The 18,150-nt window shown below is 43.3% G+C and overlaps 1 protein-coding gene across 1 annotated transcript; it reads left to right on the top strand.

The window, feature by feature from the left end:
• The first annotated feature begins 123 nt into the window (after positions 1-123).
• On the top strand, positions 124-15,373 carry LOC118426961 (mediator of RNA polymerase II transcription subunit 14-like). The gene is made up of 23 exons (XM_035836593.1): positions 124-289; positions 849-1,208; positions 1,584-1,768; positions 2,295-2,425; positions 2,751-2,879; positions 3,280-3,431; positions 3,830-4,078; positions 4,516-4,950; positions 5,113-5,198; positions 5,697-5,850; positions 6,103-6,273; positions 6,820-7,689; positions 8,010-8,130; positions 8,772-8,956; positions 9,440-9,701; positions 10,222-10,344; positions 10,922-11,154; positions 11,949-12,072; positions 12,781-12,842; positions 12,993-13,100; positions 13,551-13,670; positions 14,336-14,549; positions 15,188-15,373. Exons 2-23 carry the CDS (start codon positions 933-935, stop codon positions 15,247-15,249), a joined length of 4,452 nt encoding a protein of 1,483 aa, XP_035692486.1. The 5' UTR covers positions 124-289; positions 849-932; the 3' UTR covers positions 15,250-15,373.
• The last annotated feature ends 2,777 nt before the right edge of the window (positions 15,374-18,150 follow it).

The following is an 18,150-nucleotide window of genomic DNA, read 5'->3' as shown; positions in this document are numbered from 1 at the left end:
ACAAAATCACGGAAAATCTCGTTTCAGTTGTCCTGGATTTATTCAACTTTATCAGTCATATTTACAACTTAATCAGTCATGTTTGATAATCATTTGATGAACATTGTAACTCACTCTATTTCAGTGTATCTCTATACCGATTTCACACAGATAGATGATGTATACGTGAGATAGAAACCAATTGTTTTTAAAAGTCACATGATTGGAAATTGCGTGAAAACGCGAGAGTTCCCCATTGCAGAAAATGAGAAGTTGGGGAGGGCGGGCGAGATTTCTCTGCCATAAAAATGTAAGTTTTTATGGGTTTTCCGTAAGTTTCCTCAAATGTACTCTTCTCTGCGTATGTAACTAGAGCAGGATGATAGCTAGCTTACCTTACTGTTACAATTTTATCAGGATAGACAAGCTAATAAAGGTTTTTCTTTGGTGTTGTATGGTAACATATTCACACATGACAGTGTCAGGTCTTTACCTTTCTATAATAATAATCTGGTGTATTTTGCAGCCAGTAGGTACCCAAAGTATGAGTAATGAGGCTGTTTAACGTGGTCGAGGCACCTCCTCGAGCACGGGACCCCCGTTCTACACAGTTCTGCAAAAATACCATACAGTTACTGAGTTAACTTTTAAGATAGCTCTTAACTATGCTCCCTGCAAAAGGCAAACACTTGTATGTAAGGGTTACGGCCTATGTATATATGTTGATTTGTTATGTTGATACATCAGTGCATAACAACTGCTTAATTATCTAGTGCAGGAACTTGTGTACTGTTGAACACATGCAAGAGTCTCCCAGTGTATTTGTCAAATTCAAAAGGATTAATGAAGGTATGATATTTCTTTTCCAGAAATGATGACCACTGGGTAGAACATCTCTCTGCGTCACGCGGTCACGTTAGTTATATCACGGTCTCGGAGCGGAGTTTAGTGCGATGGCGCCCGTAGCGTCGGGAGAGTCCCAGGTACAGATGACCATGGTCCCGTCGGCCGGGCCAGGTCCACCGGGCAGTGCGGGAAGCATCTCCCTGGGTATGCTGGTCGACTTTATCATCCAGAGGACTTACCACGACCTGACCGTGCTCTCGGAACTCCTGCCGCGTAAGACGGACATGGAGAGGAAAATTGCCATTGTGCAGTTCGCACACAGGACAAGGCAGCTGTTTGTAAGGCTGCTGGCTTTGGTGAAGTGGGCAAACAGTGCAGCCAAGGTAAAGTCATAGTTAGACAAAGAAAATTAAAGTATAACCCTAGGTACCAGCCTGACCGCCATTCGTAAGGCCATTCGGCCTTTAGGCAATCTCACAAGCATCCGAGCTGGGACCAATGTGCTATGTCTTAACTTAACCACCTGAGAAAACACACAATTCCATGCAAAATGCACCAAAATTTGAGTTCAAATCTAGAATGTGAATTTTTAACAGCTTTGCATATGGCACATGCAAAGAGCATTTTTTAAATTCAATGGAAGCCCGTAATATGCAAGTGCAAGCCGGTAAATTTAAGATACCATAATGCAGTCATACTTTTGATAGCACACACTTCTTTCACAAGTCAGCTTTTTTTTATCTTTACTTGTCTTACAGGTGGACAAGTGCGCCATGATTTCAGCATTCCTGGACCAGCAGGCCATGATCTTTGTGGACACAGCAGACATGCTGTACCGGATGGTTCGGGAGCTGGTTCACGCGCGACTCCCGAGCTTCAACATTCCCCACGCGGTGGACGTCCTCACCACGGGAACCTACCCCAGGCTGCCCAAGTGTATTAGGTACAGAAAGTAGATAGAGATACTCTGTAGCAATGTTGAAACCAATTGTAGATAATTTACCCTCTTCTAAATCTAATGCCATCTATTCCTGAAATTAATGTTCTGTTCTTCGGCTTTTGTCGTCTTGAAGAAGGTCAACAGCTTCAGTCAGGGCTTCAGTTAGTTACTGGTTATTCGTTAAAGTTCTAGCCTGACAGTGCCTTTGATGACTGATAAGTCAAATCTTGGTACGTCAGCGTCTTCCACAGAAAGTGCAGGTAAGCACTTCTTCGGTTAATGACATTAGTGTTTTAATCAATGGAGGTGTTGTTTTCAGTTTCTTGTGCTTATTTGTCTTTGTGTGTCTCCATAGTTACTACATAGTTAATAGAAGAGTGACAGAATTGGAGATAGAAGATTTAGGATGGGAAGGTTAAAAAAATTCAAAGGTGGCCAAGTCAGTAGCCAAACATTGCATAAGCATAAAAACACATAGACAGTATCAGCAAGAAATTCGTAATACAGATCTTTGATTTTTTTATTTTAGAGACCGCATCGTCCCCCCTGACCCGATCACCCCAGCGGAGCGGAAAGCCACCCTCCTGAGGCTGAACCAGATCATTCAGCACCGCCTGGTCACCACAGACCTGCCTCCACAACTGGGAAACTTAACTATAGGTGAGTGGGACTTCTTAGTTGATTAAGAATAGCATTCAAATGTACAAATGTTCATGTTCCTGAGATTTTACTATGTGTGTTTCAGCTGAGAAAGAACATATTGTCGACCCAAGTTGCATACTTGTAGGATTCTTGACTGAGACCTCTGATACTCCTTACCTCCCATTTTTTGGTTGCAATGCATTCCTTTAGGATAGCCAATCAGGTCTCAGGCTGCACTGAGTAGAGCACTGAGGCTTGAGGATCATACAAAAGTAGCCAGTCAGTACTCCTTAGTGTAGTAGCCAATCAGAACTAAGGATTTTAAATTGTGTTGTTCTTTCAGCCAATGGCAGGGTGAAGTTCCAGGTGTCCCATGAGTTTGAGGCCACCCTGACACTGATGGGAGATGAACCCTCCATACCCTGGAGACTACTCGGCATCAAGATACTGGTGGAAGACAAAGACACAGGAAGTCAGTACTCGATGACACTCTTCATAGGTCTTATAGGCTATTTACAAATGCATATGTCTTGCCTTTCAAGCAATGATTTATTCCAAAAGGAAAAACATGTTGTTTTTGCTGGTGTGTTCTTTTCTTTTTCTGTCAGGAGCCAAGAGCTTAGAACTGCATCTAAAAAAAAAATTAGATTTATTAGCTTTATTGTAAATATGAGAATTCTTTTTACTTACAATACTATAGGGCAAATGTAAGGGTATAATATTGTGTGTGAGTCACTGGAACAAAAGGCTACAGGGAAAACATGCTGCATTTTTTTTTAAATGTTGCCTTTCTAGTTTTCTCATTATTACTGACATTTTTTTTTATACCTGATATTTTGTGTCTCCTAAAAATGTCTTGTTTTTTTCTACAGATGGCACAGCACTAGTTCACAGTCTGCAAGTCAACTACATTCATCAGCTCATCCAGTCACGTCTTTTTGCCGACGACAGGCCACTGTATGACCTCTATGACTGCCTTCATTCCTTCTGTCAATCCCTGCAGTTAGAAGTACTCCATTCACAGGTACGTAGATTCTTTTCCTGAGTTCCATGTACATTGTACATTCACAGACTATTCTTAGTGTTCTGACTCAATATCAAGCCCTTTCCAGGTGCCAACCATAGGTCAAATAAAAACTTTCTTAAAGGTAAAGGTAAAGGTAGTCTTATAGCCTTTTTGGAGCCATGGATCCAGTGGATTGTTATCCTCTGTGTCTGTTGGAAGGTGGAGCCCAACTCTCTTCTTTCGACGCCTTTTACCTCCCCAAACATAGTCAAGGCACAATATTGGTGGCATGTCAAACCCAACACCTAAACCATTACGCCATCATGATGCCACATATCAAAGCTTTTACACAGACATTTCCTCTCTTTCTGATGATTTTTCTCATTCACACATGTACTGTACTCCTGTATCTGTAGACACAAAGGCTAATCCATGAGAGATGGAGTGACCATATCAGACTGGAGGAATACACCATTGGTCAGTCCCTCACCGTCTCCTACTGGAGGGCGCAACTTGTCGAAGCTGCGCAGAACAAGCTGGAGATTCCCGTTACGCACAAACTGACGATCGCGATGCACGACAATGACAAGAGCCGGCCTCTCCAAGTGAAGCATCAGCCGCCATTGCCTTCCCATGAGCCAGTGCAAGTGGACCATGCCATTAAGGTATGAGGGTACCTGCTGAAAAAAAGTAATACAAAATGATTACTACTAGGGGTGGGTACCAGGGTACTGGTACGATGTAATAGATTCCTTTGTAGAAAATTGGACCATTGTTTCGAGTATCGCCTACTCACAAGCAGACACAAGTTTTCACAAACAATTACGGTAGGTTCAGGTCCAGACCAGAACCTAATCCTCTGGACCTCAAGTGGACCTGTACATGAATTTTTTGTACCAGTACCCACCCCAACTACTCTCTACTCTACTCTACTCTCTCCTTCCAGATATCTCTGTCCCCCATAACGTTCTTTAAATCCTCGACCTGCAACCTCACATCACATTACCTACCCCTAATTAATTACTAAAACTGATTTTAAAGCATAGTCATATGGTAGTGATAAACGAAACCAGTAGGACTGTTTTGCTGTCTGTTTTTCTAGAGCGACTGTCTATCGATGGAGAAACTGCTCGTCCAGACCGTACAAGCGCGTGCCTACGCGAGACTGAAGGAGCTCCAGCTACAGATCAAGGCTCACAATCGTGACGACCAGTCTCTAATCTGTGGGATCCCTCCTGTCCTGAAGATCCCCATCCTGTACCCCTGCACAGAAGTAGAGTACATGAACATAGTGGCTGATTTACAAACTGGCATGCTACAGCCCATGTTCTACCATGGAGAGTCCCACCTGGAGGAGATGGAGAAGAACATCAACTCGGACGCGAGCCGTACCATCCGGATGGTCAGCGACCTGAGGTTCGTGATCGCGAGGCGGCGGTGTCAGCATACCGTGCTCCACCTTCCAACAGTGTGCCATCGGAAACTTCATCTGGAGAACTTTCAGACACACCCTATCTCCAAACTGTCTTCTCACAAGGTAGACAAGATTTCTGACATGTTACCTTATAAAACTACAGTCCAATGAACTAATAGTGCTTTATGAAAAAAGTCCTTTTTGAGGAGTTTTATATCCTTTTTTCTTTCATTTTCTATTGCATTTTACGAGTATATAAGTTTACCATGCTTATGTTCTCTACAGGTATACCTCAGGCTCACCAGACATCCTGGGTACTACTTAGTGGTAGAGTTTCTTGAGGGCCAACAGTTCTACGAGATAGAGTACAGGTAAGGAACATCTCAATCCCAGGAATATTTGCAGCAACACCTTTGATCTCAGGGTTTAGTTTGTTTTGGTTGAACATGTTTGATAGCTTTTGATTTCAAAGCAGTGCAATGGCCAGTGAGTAGTGTGTTCAACTTACGTTTAGAAAGTCATGAGTTTGATCCCCGTCTAAGACATAACTGATACCAAAAGTTTTTTAAATGGTACATACTGCATTGGGGAAAAAGTATGGTAGTTGAATACACACCACTGCCAATGGACTAGCCCCTGCTGTATTGATTTCACAAAGTTGTGTGGCCTAAGAGTTATTAAAACACATCTGTTGTGGGAAGGACTTTGATACGACATCCAGGTAATAAGATATGCCAAAAAGCAGTTACTCAAGCAACTGGAGATGATTTTGGAATTAGTTGCAGCAAATAAAGAGAAGGACTTTATGTTTGACTTCATGGTTGTACACCTGTGGACTTGATGTTGACTGCCCTGTTGTGCACCTGTAGATACCACCTGCTCCAGCTGAAGGATCCGGGTGGGAAGTCAGAAGGAGAGTCCAGTGACAGTGCAGTGTCCACCCAAGCAGGCAGCCTGGTCACTCTGGACCCTGCAACCTTCTCCAAGGAAGTAGGGACGGCAACTCCTGGAATCAAGAGAAAGGTGTGTGCTGTGTTCTTGAGAGATAGAAAATTATGTGCTTGTAGACTACAGAAATTCCATGTTTAGACTAGGTTTTTACTACTAGCCTTAAAGCTAGAGCAGGATAAGGAAAGAATCATTGAATTGAAAGGAAATCACTGGAAGCTTGTAAGAAAGGGAAGAATACTAGCCAAATACAGCCCAGAGAGTTAGTAATTTACAAAATGGATTTCATGATTTTATTACTGTTTAAAGATGATGTTTTTTCCTCAGATTTCTATCCAGCATGGCCATGGTGGGCCACAACTGAAACGCGAGCGCGTGGACGCAGGTGAACCATCCATGTACCTGCCTGATGTAGCTCATCTCATCTCCGTGTGCGACACCCAGATACCACTCATCAGTCTGTGTCAGGAGCTGGGCAGGAGAGGCATCCCATGTCAGGTGAGACAGAAACTAGCATCACATTCTCATCCCATGTCAGGTGAGACAGAAACTAGCATCACATTCACACCCAGATCCCACTCATCCCATGTCAGGTGAGACAGAAACTAGCATCACATTCACACCCAGATTCCACTCATCCCATGTCAGGTGAGACAGAAACTAGCATCACATTCACACCCAGATCCCACTCATCCCATGTCAGGTGAGACAGAAACTAGCATCACATTCACACCCAGGTTCCAGTCATCCCATGTCAGGTGAGACAGAAACTAGCATCACATTCACACCCAGATCCCACTCATCTGTCAGGAGCTGGGCAGGAGAGGCATCCCATGTCAGGTGAGACAGAAACTAGCATCACATTCACACACAAAGTCCACGGGTTGATGGATCTAGGATTTGCAAGAGGGGCAAAAACTAGTCTTGCATACAGAGGTACCATACAAACTGATTGTTTGTGAACACTCGTACAGAAATCTTAAGCCCAAATTTTCTGAGATGCTGTGCTCCTATTTATTCTGTGTTCACTGTTGTCTACCCCAGGGTGTCCAGAGTGAGGGGTATGATGTCGGCCTCAGTGTGAAGCTTCTTGCCCTGCCGTCACTGCGAGGGATTCCCGATCACGTCGTCTTCAAGCTCAAGTCCGACTGTCTGGGCTGTACCTTCCGCCTCCAGGGCAAGACCAGCCGCGTGTGGACGGCAGAGCTTGTGTTTGCCAACTGTCCTCTGGTGAGCACGACACAGCGTGAACAGACCAGCAGTCGCCACGTGTACTTCACATACGACGGCCTGAAGCCAGAATCTGAAGCCAGCACTAGTAACAACACAGAGAACGCAAACATCACACTCGTGATGGACAAGTTCATGCAGGACTGGCACAGTATCGCTGAGATGTACGCAACCGTTCTGGACTTTGCCAGAAACTACAAGGACCCCAACCGGCAGCTATTCCAAATGGTGGAGGTTAAGTCATTCTCGTACAAGAGGCTAACGCTGAGCTATGGCGTGGGGCGATCCAGCACGGTTAAAATCCAGTGGGTTCCAGAAGGAAATGGCGGTAGCTTTAAGCTTGGTTTAGGGATGGTGGGGAGGGTGAACAACCCAAACTGTCACATGGTGGTACAGTCACAGCTACAGGAAGAGTTCAACACGCACCATAACATCGCACAGCTCATCCAAGTCTTGTGCGAGACCCAGAGCCCGCTACAGTCCATCATACGCCTCCCACAGACCACCATCTTGGGCTGTCCGAACAAACCGCTCAGTCCGACGCAGACGTTCACCATCCTGCCGCAGTCTTCGGACCACGTGAGGATCGCGTTCCGAAACATCTACTGCCTGGACGTGCACTGCCGCGGGAGGAACCTGGTCGCCATACGGGACGGAGCATACAGCCTGTTTGATGTTAGCAAGGTCAGGGAACCTATAATTTTCACTTTCACGTCCTGATCATGTCCTGATCATGTGCTGATCATGTGCCGATCATGTGCTGATCATATGTCAATCATGGGAACACCTGTTCATATACTTAGACGGTTGATTAAAATGTGTATTGAATATGTATATGAAATAAATGCTAATGCATATAAAAAAATTATAAGTTGATTGTCTTGAATTTTGTGTATGATTTATCTAATTTTTCCACTATAGTTAAAAATGTAACTCCTAGTAATCTAATACAAACCAGTGCCATGTTGACTCTGTCTTTGAAACATATTCATGTATGTTTGCAGGTAGTGGAAGGTTTCACCCCCACACAGGGTCTCAAAGCATTCCTGTCCATGTTTGAGGACAGCATGGCTCACTCCAGACGCAGGTCAGCAAGCGAAGATGACAACCCACCGTCACCTATCGGTATGTCCTGCATTCCTATTGTATGTATACCTACCTACCTACCTAATCCTCTTCGCTCCCTTTGGTGGAGATATACTGTAGATAAATACACTTGTGTTTGGTGACTGTTAATTGTTTCCTTCATCCCCTCGGTTGTCAGTCAGACAATGACTCTAGGTGTATCTGAGCTTAACCACCCCATGTAGCCTCCATTTGGTAGCTCCCAATTTATAATTTTTGGCAATACCTCAGGGGCAGTGCCTTGTATCATATACTGACGTACATAGCCTGATCTGCCTTTGTAGGATGGCACCCCTTTTGAACATATAGAATTCCCCATGGTAGCTATGAAAAATCATTTTTTGTCTTGCCAACCAAGGAAATATGCTTGTACTTCTACATGACATTTTGTATATGTAGTACGGTAGAAGCCAGTTTATTGCACAACAGATTACCACACACTTCTGTTTATTACATGGAATCCCAAAATCCCAAACCAGGGCGGTCCAGCTAGATAACTTCGCATTATTGCACCATGCGGATAATTGCACAAAATACGCTGGTAAATAGTGTGTAATAATAAGCGGCTTCTACTGTACTGCACATAATGTTACAGGAAATAGCATTCTTTATTGACCTTTGCCATTTCTCCCCGTCTTAAGGGATGGACAAACTGGACACGTACATGACTCAGCACCAGCTGCACCACCAGACGACAGGAGCCTCCCCCCTCCCCAGGACCCAGCCCAGCGCCTACCACCCCATGAACCCCATGACTCCGCCCACCTCCCACTCCAACCCTGCCACACCCGCCTCTCCTCACACCTCCATGCTGGCGACATCACAGGTACGTGGACTTTTCAGGGCTCGAAATAGTTTTTTCTGCATACCTGCACTGGTGCAGGTAACATTGAAAATTACCTGCACCAGGCATTGATGTATGAAACCCAGTACATGAACCAGTGCAGGTTAGGTGCATGTAGACACCGGAAATACCTGCACAGCTCCAATTTTACCTGCACTAACCTGCATGTGCAGGTGGTATTTCAAGCCCTGCTCTTGTAGTGTAGGCTATACCAATTTGTCTCCTCAGCAGGCTTGGACAGGTGTTCTAAAATTCACTTGTCCTATCGGGCCCAAAATTTGAGTCCAATTTTTGTGCAAGAAATTATTGTTCAACTTTGCTTGTGTGTAACTACCGGTATACAAACATGTGCAGCAAGGTTACTGAATTTTGCAGTGCTTGTTATCCAACAAATCAGACTTTATTATCAACTTCGACTGTGTATGCGCATGTTTGTTTCTCTAATGTTTGTCATCTGTTTTCCAGAGCTACAGTACGTCCCCTGGGTCAGCCTACCCCTTAGCTTCCCCACCCCAGCTCACCCCCCAGCACCCTAACCCCGGCGCCCCCATCACCAGTGCCCCCACCCCCTCACCCTCCATGCTGTACGGGACCCCCTCCCCCAGCACGTTCACCAGTAGTTCGCCCAGCGTACGTGTCCCGTCCCCGAGCTCGTTTGTGCCGGCTCCGTCCCCCCAGTCCATGGGGATCCACATGGGACCATCACCTGCCTTCATGAACCCAACTGGTAAGTTTATGAATTATGTTTACCTTCACGGAAGGGAAACATGCTGTTTTCCTGCATTTCCTCCTCTTTTTCTTCTTCTGTTGAACCTGTGACCTGTCACCATGGTTACTGATAAAGTAGTAGACACCCTGTTATGTTCAATTACAATGATTTAAATGTAGCAAGTGTCAGGACAGCTGGAGGGGTTGGTCAAGAATTGTTTGAAGAAGAAAAAAACAGAGCTGTACTTTTGACCGTTTGAACGTAAACATTATGTATCTGCCATCAAATGTTACCAGTCTTGGACTGGTGTTTTTCTGTTCATTGGAGGCATTGTAGAGGGGAGGAAAGATTATTTGCACTATGGCCAAGGCAGACGAAAGTTGATTTTTAGAGAGAAGTTTACTGGCGATGGTTCTTTACTCAGTCCTGTTGACTGACAGCTGGTTTGGTCCTTACAGGGCCCCGTGTCACCATTTACTTCTGAATGTCCTTATATTTATTGAGTCCTATTGACTAACAGCTTGTTTGTTCCTTGCAGGTCCACCATCACCGTTCCATGCTGGGCTGACCATGCCGTCTCCAGGCACCAGGAACCCGTGGCCTGGCTCTCCCTCCATGCCTGGTCCCTCCCCCGCCTCACGGGTCGGGATGGCTTCACCCGGTAACCAGCAAAGTCTCTCTTAACTTTTGACAACATTAAGTCAGAGATTTAGCCTTGTTACAGCTCCTGAAATATTTTAATAAGGTTGGAGAATCACTGGATAACAAAATTCTTTACTCTCAAACAGGACATGTAAAATCACAGCCAACAGTTTGTTGATGATCTGGAACTTGTTACAGCTTCAGTGCAAAAAGCAGTACAATTTAGGTCAAATGCAGTCATCTACAATGAAGTCAGCAACTACTAGTACTCCATTTTGAAATACTTCAAAGTAGAAGTAGATTCATACATTTTGAACTCAACAGCAATGTCCCAGAACTGAGCATATTCATCTTAAAAAGTATGTATTTTGTCATAGATTTGAACTTCACAGAATAGGCCAATCCCACTCCACCCGACAAAATGTAGAAATGTAAATCCAAAACACAAATATTTGATGTACATGCAGCCACTCTCTCATTGGTTATGTGACTCATTGTCATTTTCCAATTGGTTGGACCTTTAATTGTGATAGACAGTCAGGATAAGATGATGATGATGATGATGAATATGATGGAACCCTTGTCTCTCTCCCCAGGTGTTGGCAGCAGCATGTTGAGCCCTCCCTCACGTATCCTCCCCCAGCGGTCCTGGGCGGCCTCCATCCCCACCCTGCTGTCCCACGAGGCCTTCGCCACCCTCATGACCCCCTCCCCACCCCCCGGGGTGATGGGGGGTCCGGCGGCGTACCTGTGCTGCCCCCTGGAGAGGTTCCTGGGGTGTGTGTACATGAGGAGACATCTACAGAGGGTCATCCAGGGGGAGGAGTCGGTTAGTTTTTTTTCATGCGTAAACCATGCATATCTGCCTACAGATGGGTAGCAATACAAAAAATCACACTCTAAAGTAAGGTTGAACTGCAAGTACCAATGCAAAAATTGGACTTGACTGTCCAACTTTGTCAAAGAATGAGCAGTCTACTGCTTCTGTGATGTCAGATAGGACATGCACTATGAGCAGTTGATCATAAGTTGTAGAAACTTCATTGCACTCCCTCTCTCTTGAGGGATGCTTGTAAGGTCCAGGTCCGGTGACTAAGACTGGTCTTGGGAAGTTGCAAGTTTTGGAAAGTCCAATTTTTGTGTTGGATATTACCATTCAACCTTGGTTCAGAATGATTTGTACCAATGTAGATGAACTTATAGATAGAGGCCATCTGTATCATTGAAAAATGAAGCTGTATCTGGTAATGTCCTCATACTTGAGTCATTACAGTTACTGTTGCAGTACAGTAGTTAAAGAAACATGTGAATTAAGAGAATAGTAGAGTCTTTTTGCACAACCAGCAACTGTTAATCTCAGCTGCTGATGTTTCGATGCCTGTCAGATATCTTCTCAGAGCTTCCACCTGGAGTTCTTCTTCTCGTCGCTATATGTAGCTGGTGTAAGTGGCGCTTTTAGAACAGTTAGAGGCTGTGAGGAAAATGTCTGACAGGCATCAGAATGTCAGCAGGCAAGATTAACTGGTTGTGCAAAAGAAAATTCTACTGTCCTGTGACCTACAATCCGATGAAATTATTTTCAGATGTTGATTATGATTGTAAGAGTCTTTTGTGTGTTTCCAGCTGCACCTGTTACAGTCCAGTGAGCCAGGAGTGATCTTGTACCATGTGGAGTCCATCAACTTCCGTGTGCAGCTGAACCCCTCCACCCTGCAAACACTACACCTGAAGGCCACACCCAGGCCTGGTCAGTACATGGCTCTCACTGCTGTTTGTAAATGTATCTCACTGCTGTTTGTAGCTGTCTGCCACTGCTGTTTATAATGTCTCTCACTACTGTTTGTATTGTGTGTCTGTCTCTCACTGCTGTTTGTATCTGTCTCTCACTGCTGTTTGTAGCTGTCTCTCACTGCTGTTTGTAGCTGTCTCTCACTGCTGTTTGTAGCTGTCTCTCACTGCTGTTTGTAGCTGTCTCTCACTGCTGTTTGTAGCTGTCTCTCACTGCTGTTTGTAGCTGTCTCTCACTGCTGTTTGTAGCTGTCTCTCACTGCTGTTTGTAGCTGGCTCTCACTGCTGTTTGTAGCTGGCTCTCACTGCTGTTTGTAGCTGTCTCTCACTGCTGTTTGTAGCTGGCTCTCACTGCTGTTTGTAGCTGGCTCTCACTGCTGTTTGTAGCTGGCTCTCACTGCTGTTTGTATTGTGTGTCTGTCTCTCACTGCATTATGTATGCTGTTGCTGCAGTAACATGTTGTTAGCCTTTTTTTGCAAGGCTGTGAGGCAACCAACAGTGAATTTTGCTGAACTTTGAAGATGTCCTAAATTTGATATTATAGTTATACAACAAATATAACCACAGTCCCTTAGTCATGAATCTTAAACCATTGACTAAAACCACCATTTGTACACTATAACCTACTCTTATTCCTGTCCATAATGTTTGTTTCTTGTACAACAGAGGCTATGGAGATGTGGTCCCGAGAAGAGCTCAACATCCTTGAGAGCTTTTTTGATACAAAGGTTAGACTCCTTCCTTTATTTGTTCTACAAGTACTTTGTTAGTTTTGTTACATTTCTCTACATTATGTATATAGCTATGTTGTTGTCAGGAAGTGCTGAATACAGAAGTAGAGGATAAAAACCCAGGTATTTTTGCTCCCTACCATGTAGGTTGTGTGTCCACCGTACAAAGCCAACACACTGACAGCGTTTGGGCGCCTGTTGTGTGCCCCCACTGCAGTACTGAGGGACTGCATTCAGCTGATGAGACTGGAGTTGGTAAGAGATTTAAATACATGTACAGGTATTGTACTTACAGAGAAAAATACAAATCTTGCATGCAAATTCTGTACAGAGTAACATTTGATTCAATGTATTAAACATTGGGGCGTAATAGCTACAAATGTAGTCCATCCGAGTCTCTTTGATGATTAGAAATTAGAATAATTAATGTGAGATTGCTTCACTGAAAGGAAGGACTAACTTTTATCAAAATTTATCATATATATTATGTTTCAAAGGGAAACAACATTTTCTTGTGTTATATTTAAACTGTTTTAAATCAATAGCTGCCGTGCAGTACTGCTGTGCTATACTCCCTTATGGTACTGATGTGGGGTACCGCCATGCGATCACGCCATATGGTAGTTATTGACATTAATTACATGAGCCAGGATACATTATGACACCCACCCATGACCTACTGTCTGTGCTTGTCTCCCACCACAGTTCCCAGACCAGGCCCTGAAGTGGCATCTCCAGTGGTGTCTGACCATCCCACCCAGCGGCTCTCCCCTCGCCCCGCCCGGGACTCCTGCTGTCGTCATCAGGACAAAGATACTCTTCTTTGTACGTAGTCAAGAACCACTGTGTTTTTTCTGTATGTGTATGTCATGTGAGACTCATGTATTGGAATTTGTTCTTCAACTTGTTTCCTTGATTTTTGGATATTGCAAAGTAAACCTTCATAGGGGTAGGATGAATACCTGTGCACCAAAGTATAGACTTTTCCTTCAGACTCTGTCTTCATGTTGATCTTTCTGTTCAGTAGGCATTGTTTTTCAAATCGGAACCTGGAAACTGCATTGGTGTACAGTGTATCACTGGCACTATCGTCACCAATCCACAATGGTTTGATTTAAAATCCGTCCACCATACACTAAGATATGACAAACTGAGAGAAAGAAAAAGCTGGTTCAAGAGGACCTTTCTTGATGAATTTTTATTCTGTTCCTCCTTTTTGTACCAGTCTTGGTAGAAGCCTCACAGTTGAGCTTCGTGTCTCCTGGGAGACCACAGTTCAATCCTGTGTAGATATCTTGCTTAGGCCTGCAACCATGTTAAGGAAGAGTTGTAAAATGGGAGTCCTGTATCGAGAGGTACCTGGAGCACATCAAAGAGGAGGGGCTAATAATCCCAAATAAACCCTAATTCTGAAACAGCAGGGACACTTGATAATATGTGACATAAGCCACTACAAGGGTCTAAAAAAACCTCATCATTGTGTTCCACAGATCCAGCTGACCAGGATGGGCATGCCCCCGACACAAGACTCCACCGTTGTGGTCCCAATTCTGTATGATCCATCCACAAACACGACTCAACAGGCAGACATATCAAACCGAGCTGGTGCCGCGGGAGGACCCGCCCCACCAAACGCCCTGTCTGGTATGGTGGGAGACATGCTGAAGAGATGGGCTTCTTTCAGCCAGGGGCAACAAGGAAATGGTGAGGACTCTGCATTTTTTATGTTTTGACCCGATGTCAGGGCTGTCTCTAGCTTTCATATTTTTTCCATCCTACACATTGTTTGGGATCCTGTATTGTTAATTTTTGTTGTTAAATCTGTCGTTTTATGCTTACCAAAATGCAATTTTATGTCAGACTTTTTGGATGGAAGGGGTGAAATATTTGTCCATCCCAACGAAGAAATTTCCATCCAAGGATGGAGGAACAGGTCCCGGAACCCTGCTATGACAGTCTATTTTTTGGATCTATTTGTTTTTATGGGTTGGTGTGTGTTGGTAGTCATTTGAATGCACTGTCAGTAGAGGGACATGAATTGAGTGGAAAGATGACTGCAAAGGTTATACCTGCCTGGAGTGACAGGAAGTTCAGGTCAGAGATGGTAAAAGTAGTTATTTATGGAACCTGACAGTCCAGGTCGTGGGGTTAATGGAAGAGGCTACTAACTTACGGGGTGGATAGATTTTTAAAAGTCTCCTTTTAGTTTCCATGCCACCAACGCCCCACACACCTTTACTTTCCTGTAGTATTGTACCATAAATTAAGTCTTGCAGTGTATTCCAATAATCATTTCTTCTTCAGGTATTTTATCAATTAATGAGGCTATTCCTATATTTCAGATTGTACCATCTTCCCAGCCATCAGAGATCTTCTGCACAACCTGATTCCACAGTGTCAGTGAGACGACGAAAAAGTTCTGAAGAGGCAAAAACCTGCCTGGGAGTTGCAAGCTATTTGAATTTGACAAAAGTCTTGTGATATTTATCTGTTGCCTAGACCTTTTGTGATCTTTGTAAGAAAAAAAATTATGTGATTGTACATCAAATGTGCAAAGAAGGCAGCTGAACAACTAGACAATGTACTCATTTTCGTGTATGTTGAAGACTTTTTTCTACACATGTACGTTTCTATGTCAATTTATTGCAGTATTGTAGTGCTATAGCAAAGACCAAAGGGTAGCCATAAAAAGGTTTCTACAGCTAGCTAGGATTAGAAGCATATACATCAGATGTATTGAAGAACTTGTGGGTAAATTATTCAGACTTTTGTAAAGGTATGTGGTTGTGACCGGATACATAATGTCATATGCAGATATTATGTTCAAATGGTATTGAATTGAAGTATCTAAGGAATTATCATTAAAAGACTGTTGATTCCAAATGGAAATGTGCAAACAGGAAAAAGTGTACCTTGTTCTGCAAAGATGATTGAGATATTTACAAGAAGTGTGACTTTTGAATAATTCAAAAGGTGTTTTCCCCAGAAAAGAATGGTTGCACTTCAATTATTTATAATCAACATTAGCATTAACACTAAGCCTCTTCTTCAAGTTCAGGTGTATTCGGCTATTATGTTTCTTGTTGCGTAAAAATTGAGACAAGCTTGAAGTTGCCTACTGAATATGAAATTGTCATTATATACTGGTATAATATTTGTAGGTCAGTCAAAGCACTTAACCATCACAATAATGTACATTTTGTTATACTAAGTGACATGCTTCCATTAGTTATCTATATCATCTGTAGGGTTACCTGAATTGCCTGTTACAACAGAAATGAAGAAAAATTATTCCTTCTTGATTTATATGAAGAATTCAAGACTTGAAATGAATACATACATGTAAATATGATCCAGGGTCTGATTCTTTACTGGATTTCTCCTGACAAAAGTCTAGTTTCAAATAGCGCACTTATACATGTATGAGTCTACGTTAGTCTAGTTAGTCTATGCAGATCTTGGATGACTTTCTTCAGCAAATTTCTTCTCTACTAGACTCTAGCTTTTCTCGCTGAACAGCGATCTGGCAAAGACGTAGGTGTAAAAATAGAATGAACAATTACCAAACACCTAGGTACATTTACAAGGACAAACCGGTCTGAATGATGTAGATCGTCTAAATTTGTCCTCGACTTATCAGCTCGGGTTGCATGGATCAAAAACGACATTTATTAATCATTGTCAGTACTGCAGCTAAAGGTCCCAGTCGCACAACACGTCACAACTTTCATTATGAGGACTGAAGTAAGCGCCGACAACCACGGATTAGCTTGGATAGCATTCTCAGATCCTACTAGAGTCACAGGAGTGTATCACCGTCCACTCGAATGGAGATTAACAATGACTACCGTAGTACTATCCTGACAGTGGCATTGTCAAGTTCACGCGCTGTTGACTTGCAATTCTTCACGTAACAGATAGAGGTCCCCAGTGCCACGTCGTTTGCAAGTGAAGCCGGATGATGTCGACATATGATATATCCTTGACCTTACGTTACGTACAAGATTATGTATACAAATGAGGTAACATCCACGAGGCTTGCAAACCGATTTTACTTGTGGTTTATTCGTCCGAACAAAAATGCGGACGAATGATTATTGATCTGTGATCTGATACTCACTATCGGAATAACCAGTTTCTGTGACATATGCATGACATACTAGCATTATCGTTATCCCTCATTCCTTCGCATCAGAAACTGTCTATTGGAATTAGCCAGTCAACACTTTCAAATTCAGTAGCACACAAGGCTTGTGAGCATCAAAAGATCACAACTTGTGAAAATACTGAATACACAGAACATGGTTTGATAAGCACTAAATCTGTTAGTGTTATCATTGTTTATTCATAAGGAGGTAGGCTGTCATGTTTCGGTACACGGTGTCACTTCCACCTTGTTCTTTCAGGCCAATTATGTCTATCAAACGGCCTCCCCTGGCGCCCAAGCTTATATTGCATCCTCGATTTTGAAAGACAAATTGAAACTGCTGCAGTTGTTCTGCGTCGTCTTGTCTCTCAGGTATGAATGAAATTTTGATGCGGTAGCCCATCGTAATGTGGCAATCTACAGGACAACACTCGACCGCTATTGTTGGTAATATGCTAACTAAAGGCAAACGTGTCATTTATGACCAATGGTTTTCTTTGTGAAATGTCTCTAATAACATTATTCTTCATTCTAGATTATTGTATTTTCAAAAACAAGGTCAAATAAGCCTCAAAATCAAAACCCCTTTGCGAGCCTCTCTCGATTTCCCCATTCCCGAAAATAAGGAAATTTGGCAATTTGGCGGTCGTTTTAGTAACTTTCTGGACGCGGCCGGGAGCGGTACTGCAGATTGGGCTCTAATAGGGTATACAGCCCCGGCTTTTAAAATGTTGAAATACGAAAACGATAGACTTGGGGCGGATGAAAACGTCCTCAAATAGGTCTAGAAATCTTAACATACGTAAAGAATTAACTTTAAGACACAACTTGACATTAAAAGGACTGAATTTAGGCGCCGTGCCACGAGCGTATGCTTCATCATGTCGGCCCATTGAAGCGCCACCTACATTTATGTACACGTCATATTTTTATGTTATAAGTAGGTTTAAGATAAATGTGGGCATCGTCGGTTTTACCCTTAATAACTTTGGCCTTTTTGCCCATCCTCTTATAAGGGGAAGGGACCGTAAGAGAAGCCTCGTCGTCACTACATGTAAGAAAACATTACGATCTTTTACTCCAACGTGGAGACCTTATCCTATATACATTATTCCGGGCGTTTGATTTTCACAATCTCCGCGATTACTGTTATAACAG

This window comes from Branchiostoma floridae, chromosome 12 (assembly GCF_000003815.2).
Source record: "Branchiostoma floridae strain S238N-H82 chromosome 12, Bfl_VNyyK, whole genome shotgun sequence".
Lineage (NCBI taxonomy): Eukaryota > Metazoa > Chordata > Leptocardii > Amphioxiformes > Branchiostomatidae > Branchiostoma > Branchiostoma floridae.
This window is presented reverse-complemented; position numbering and strand designations above follow the sequence as displayed.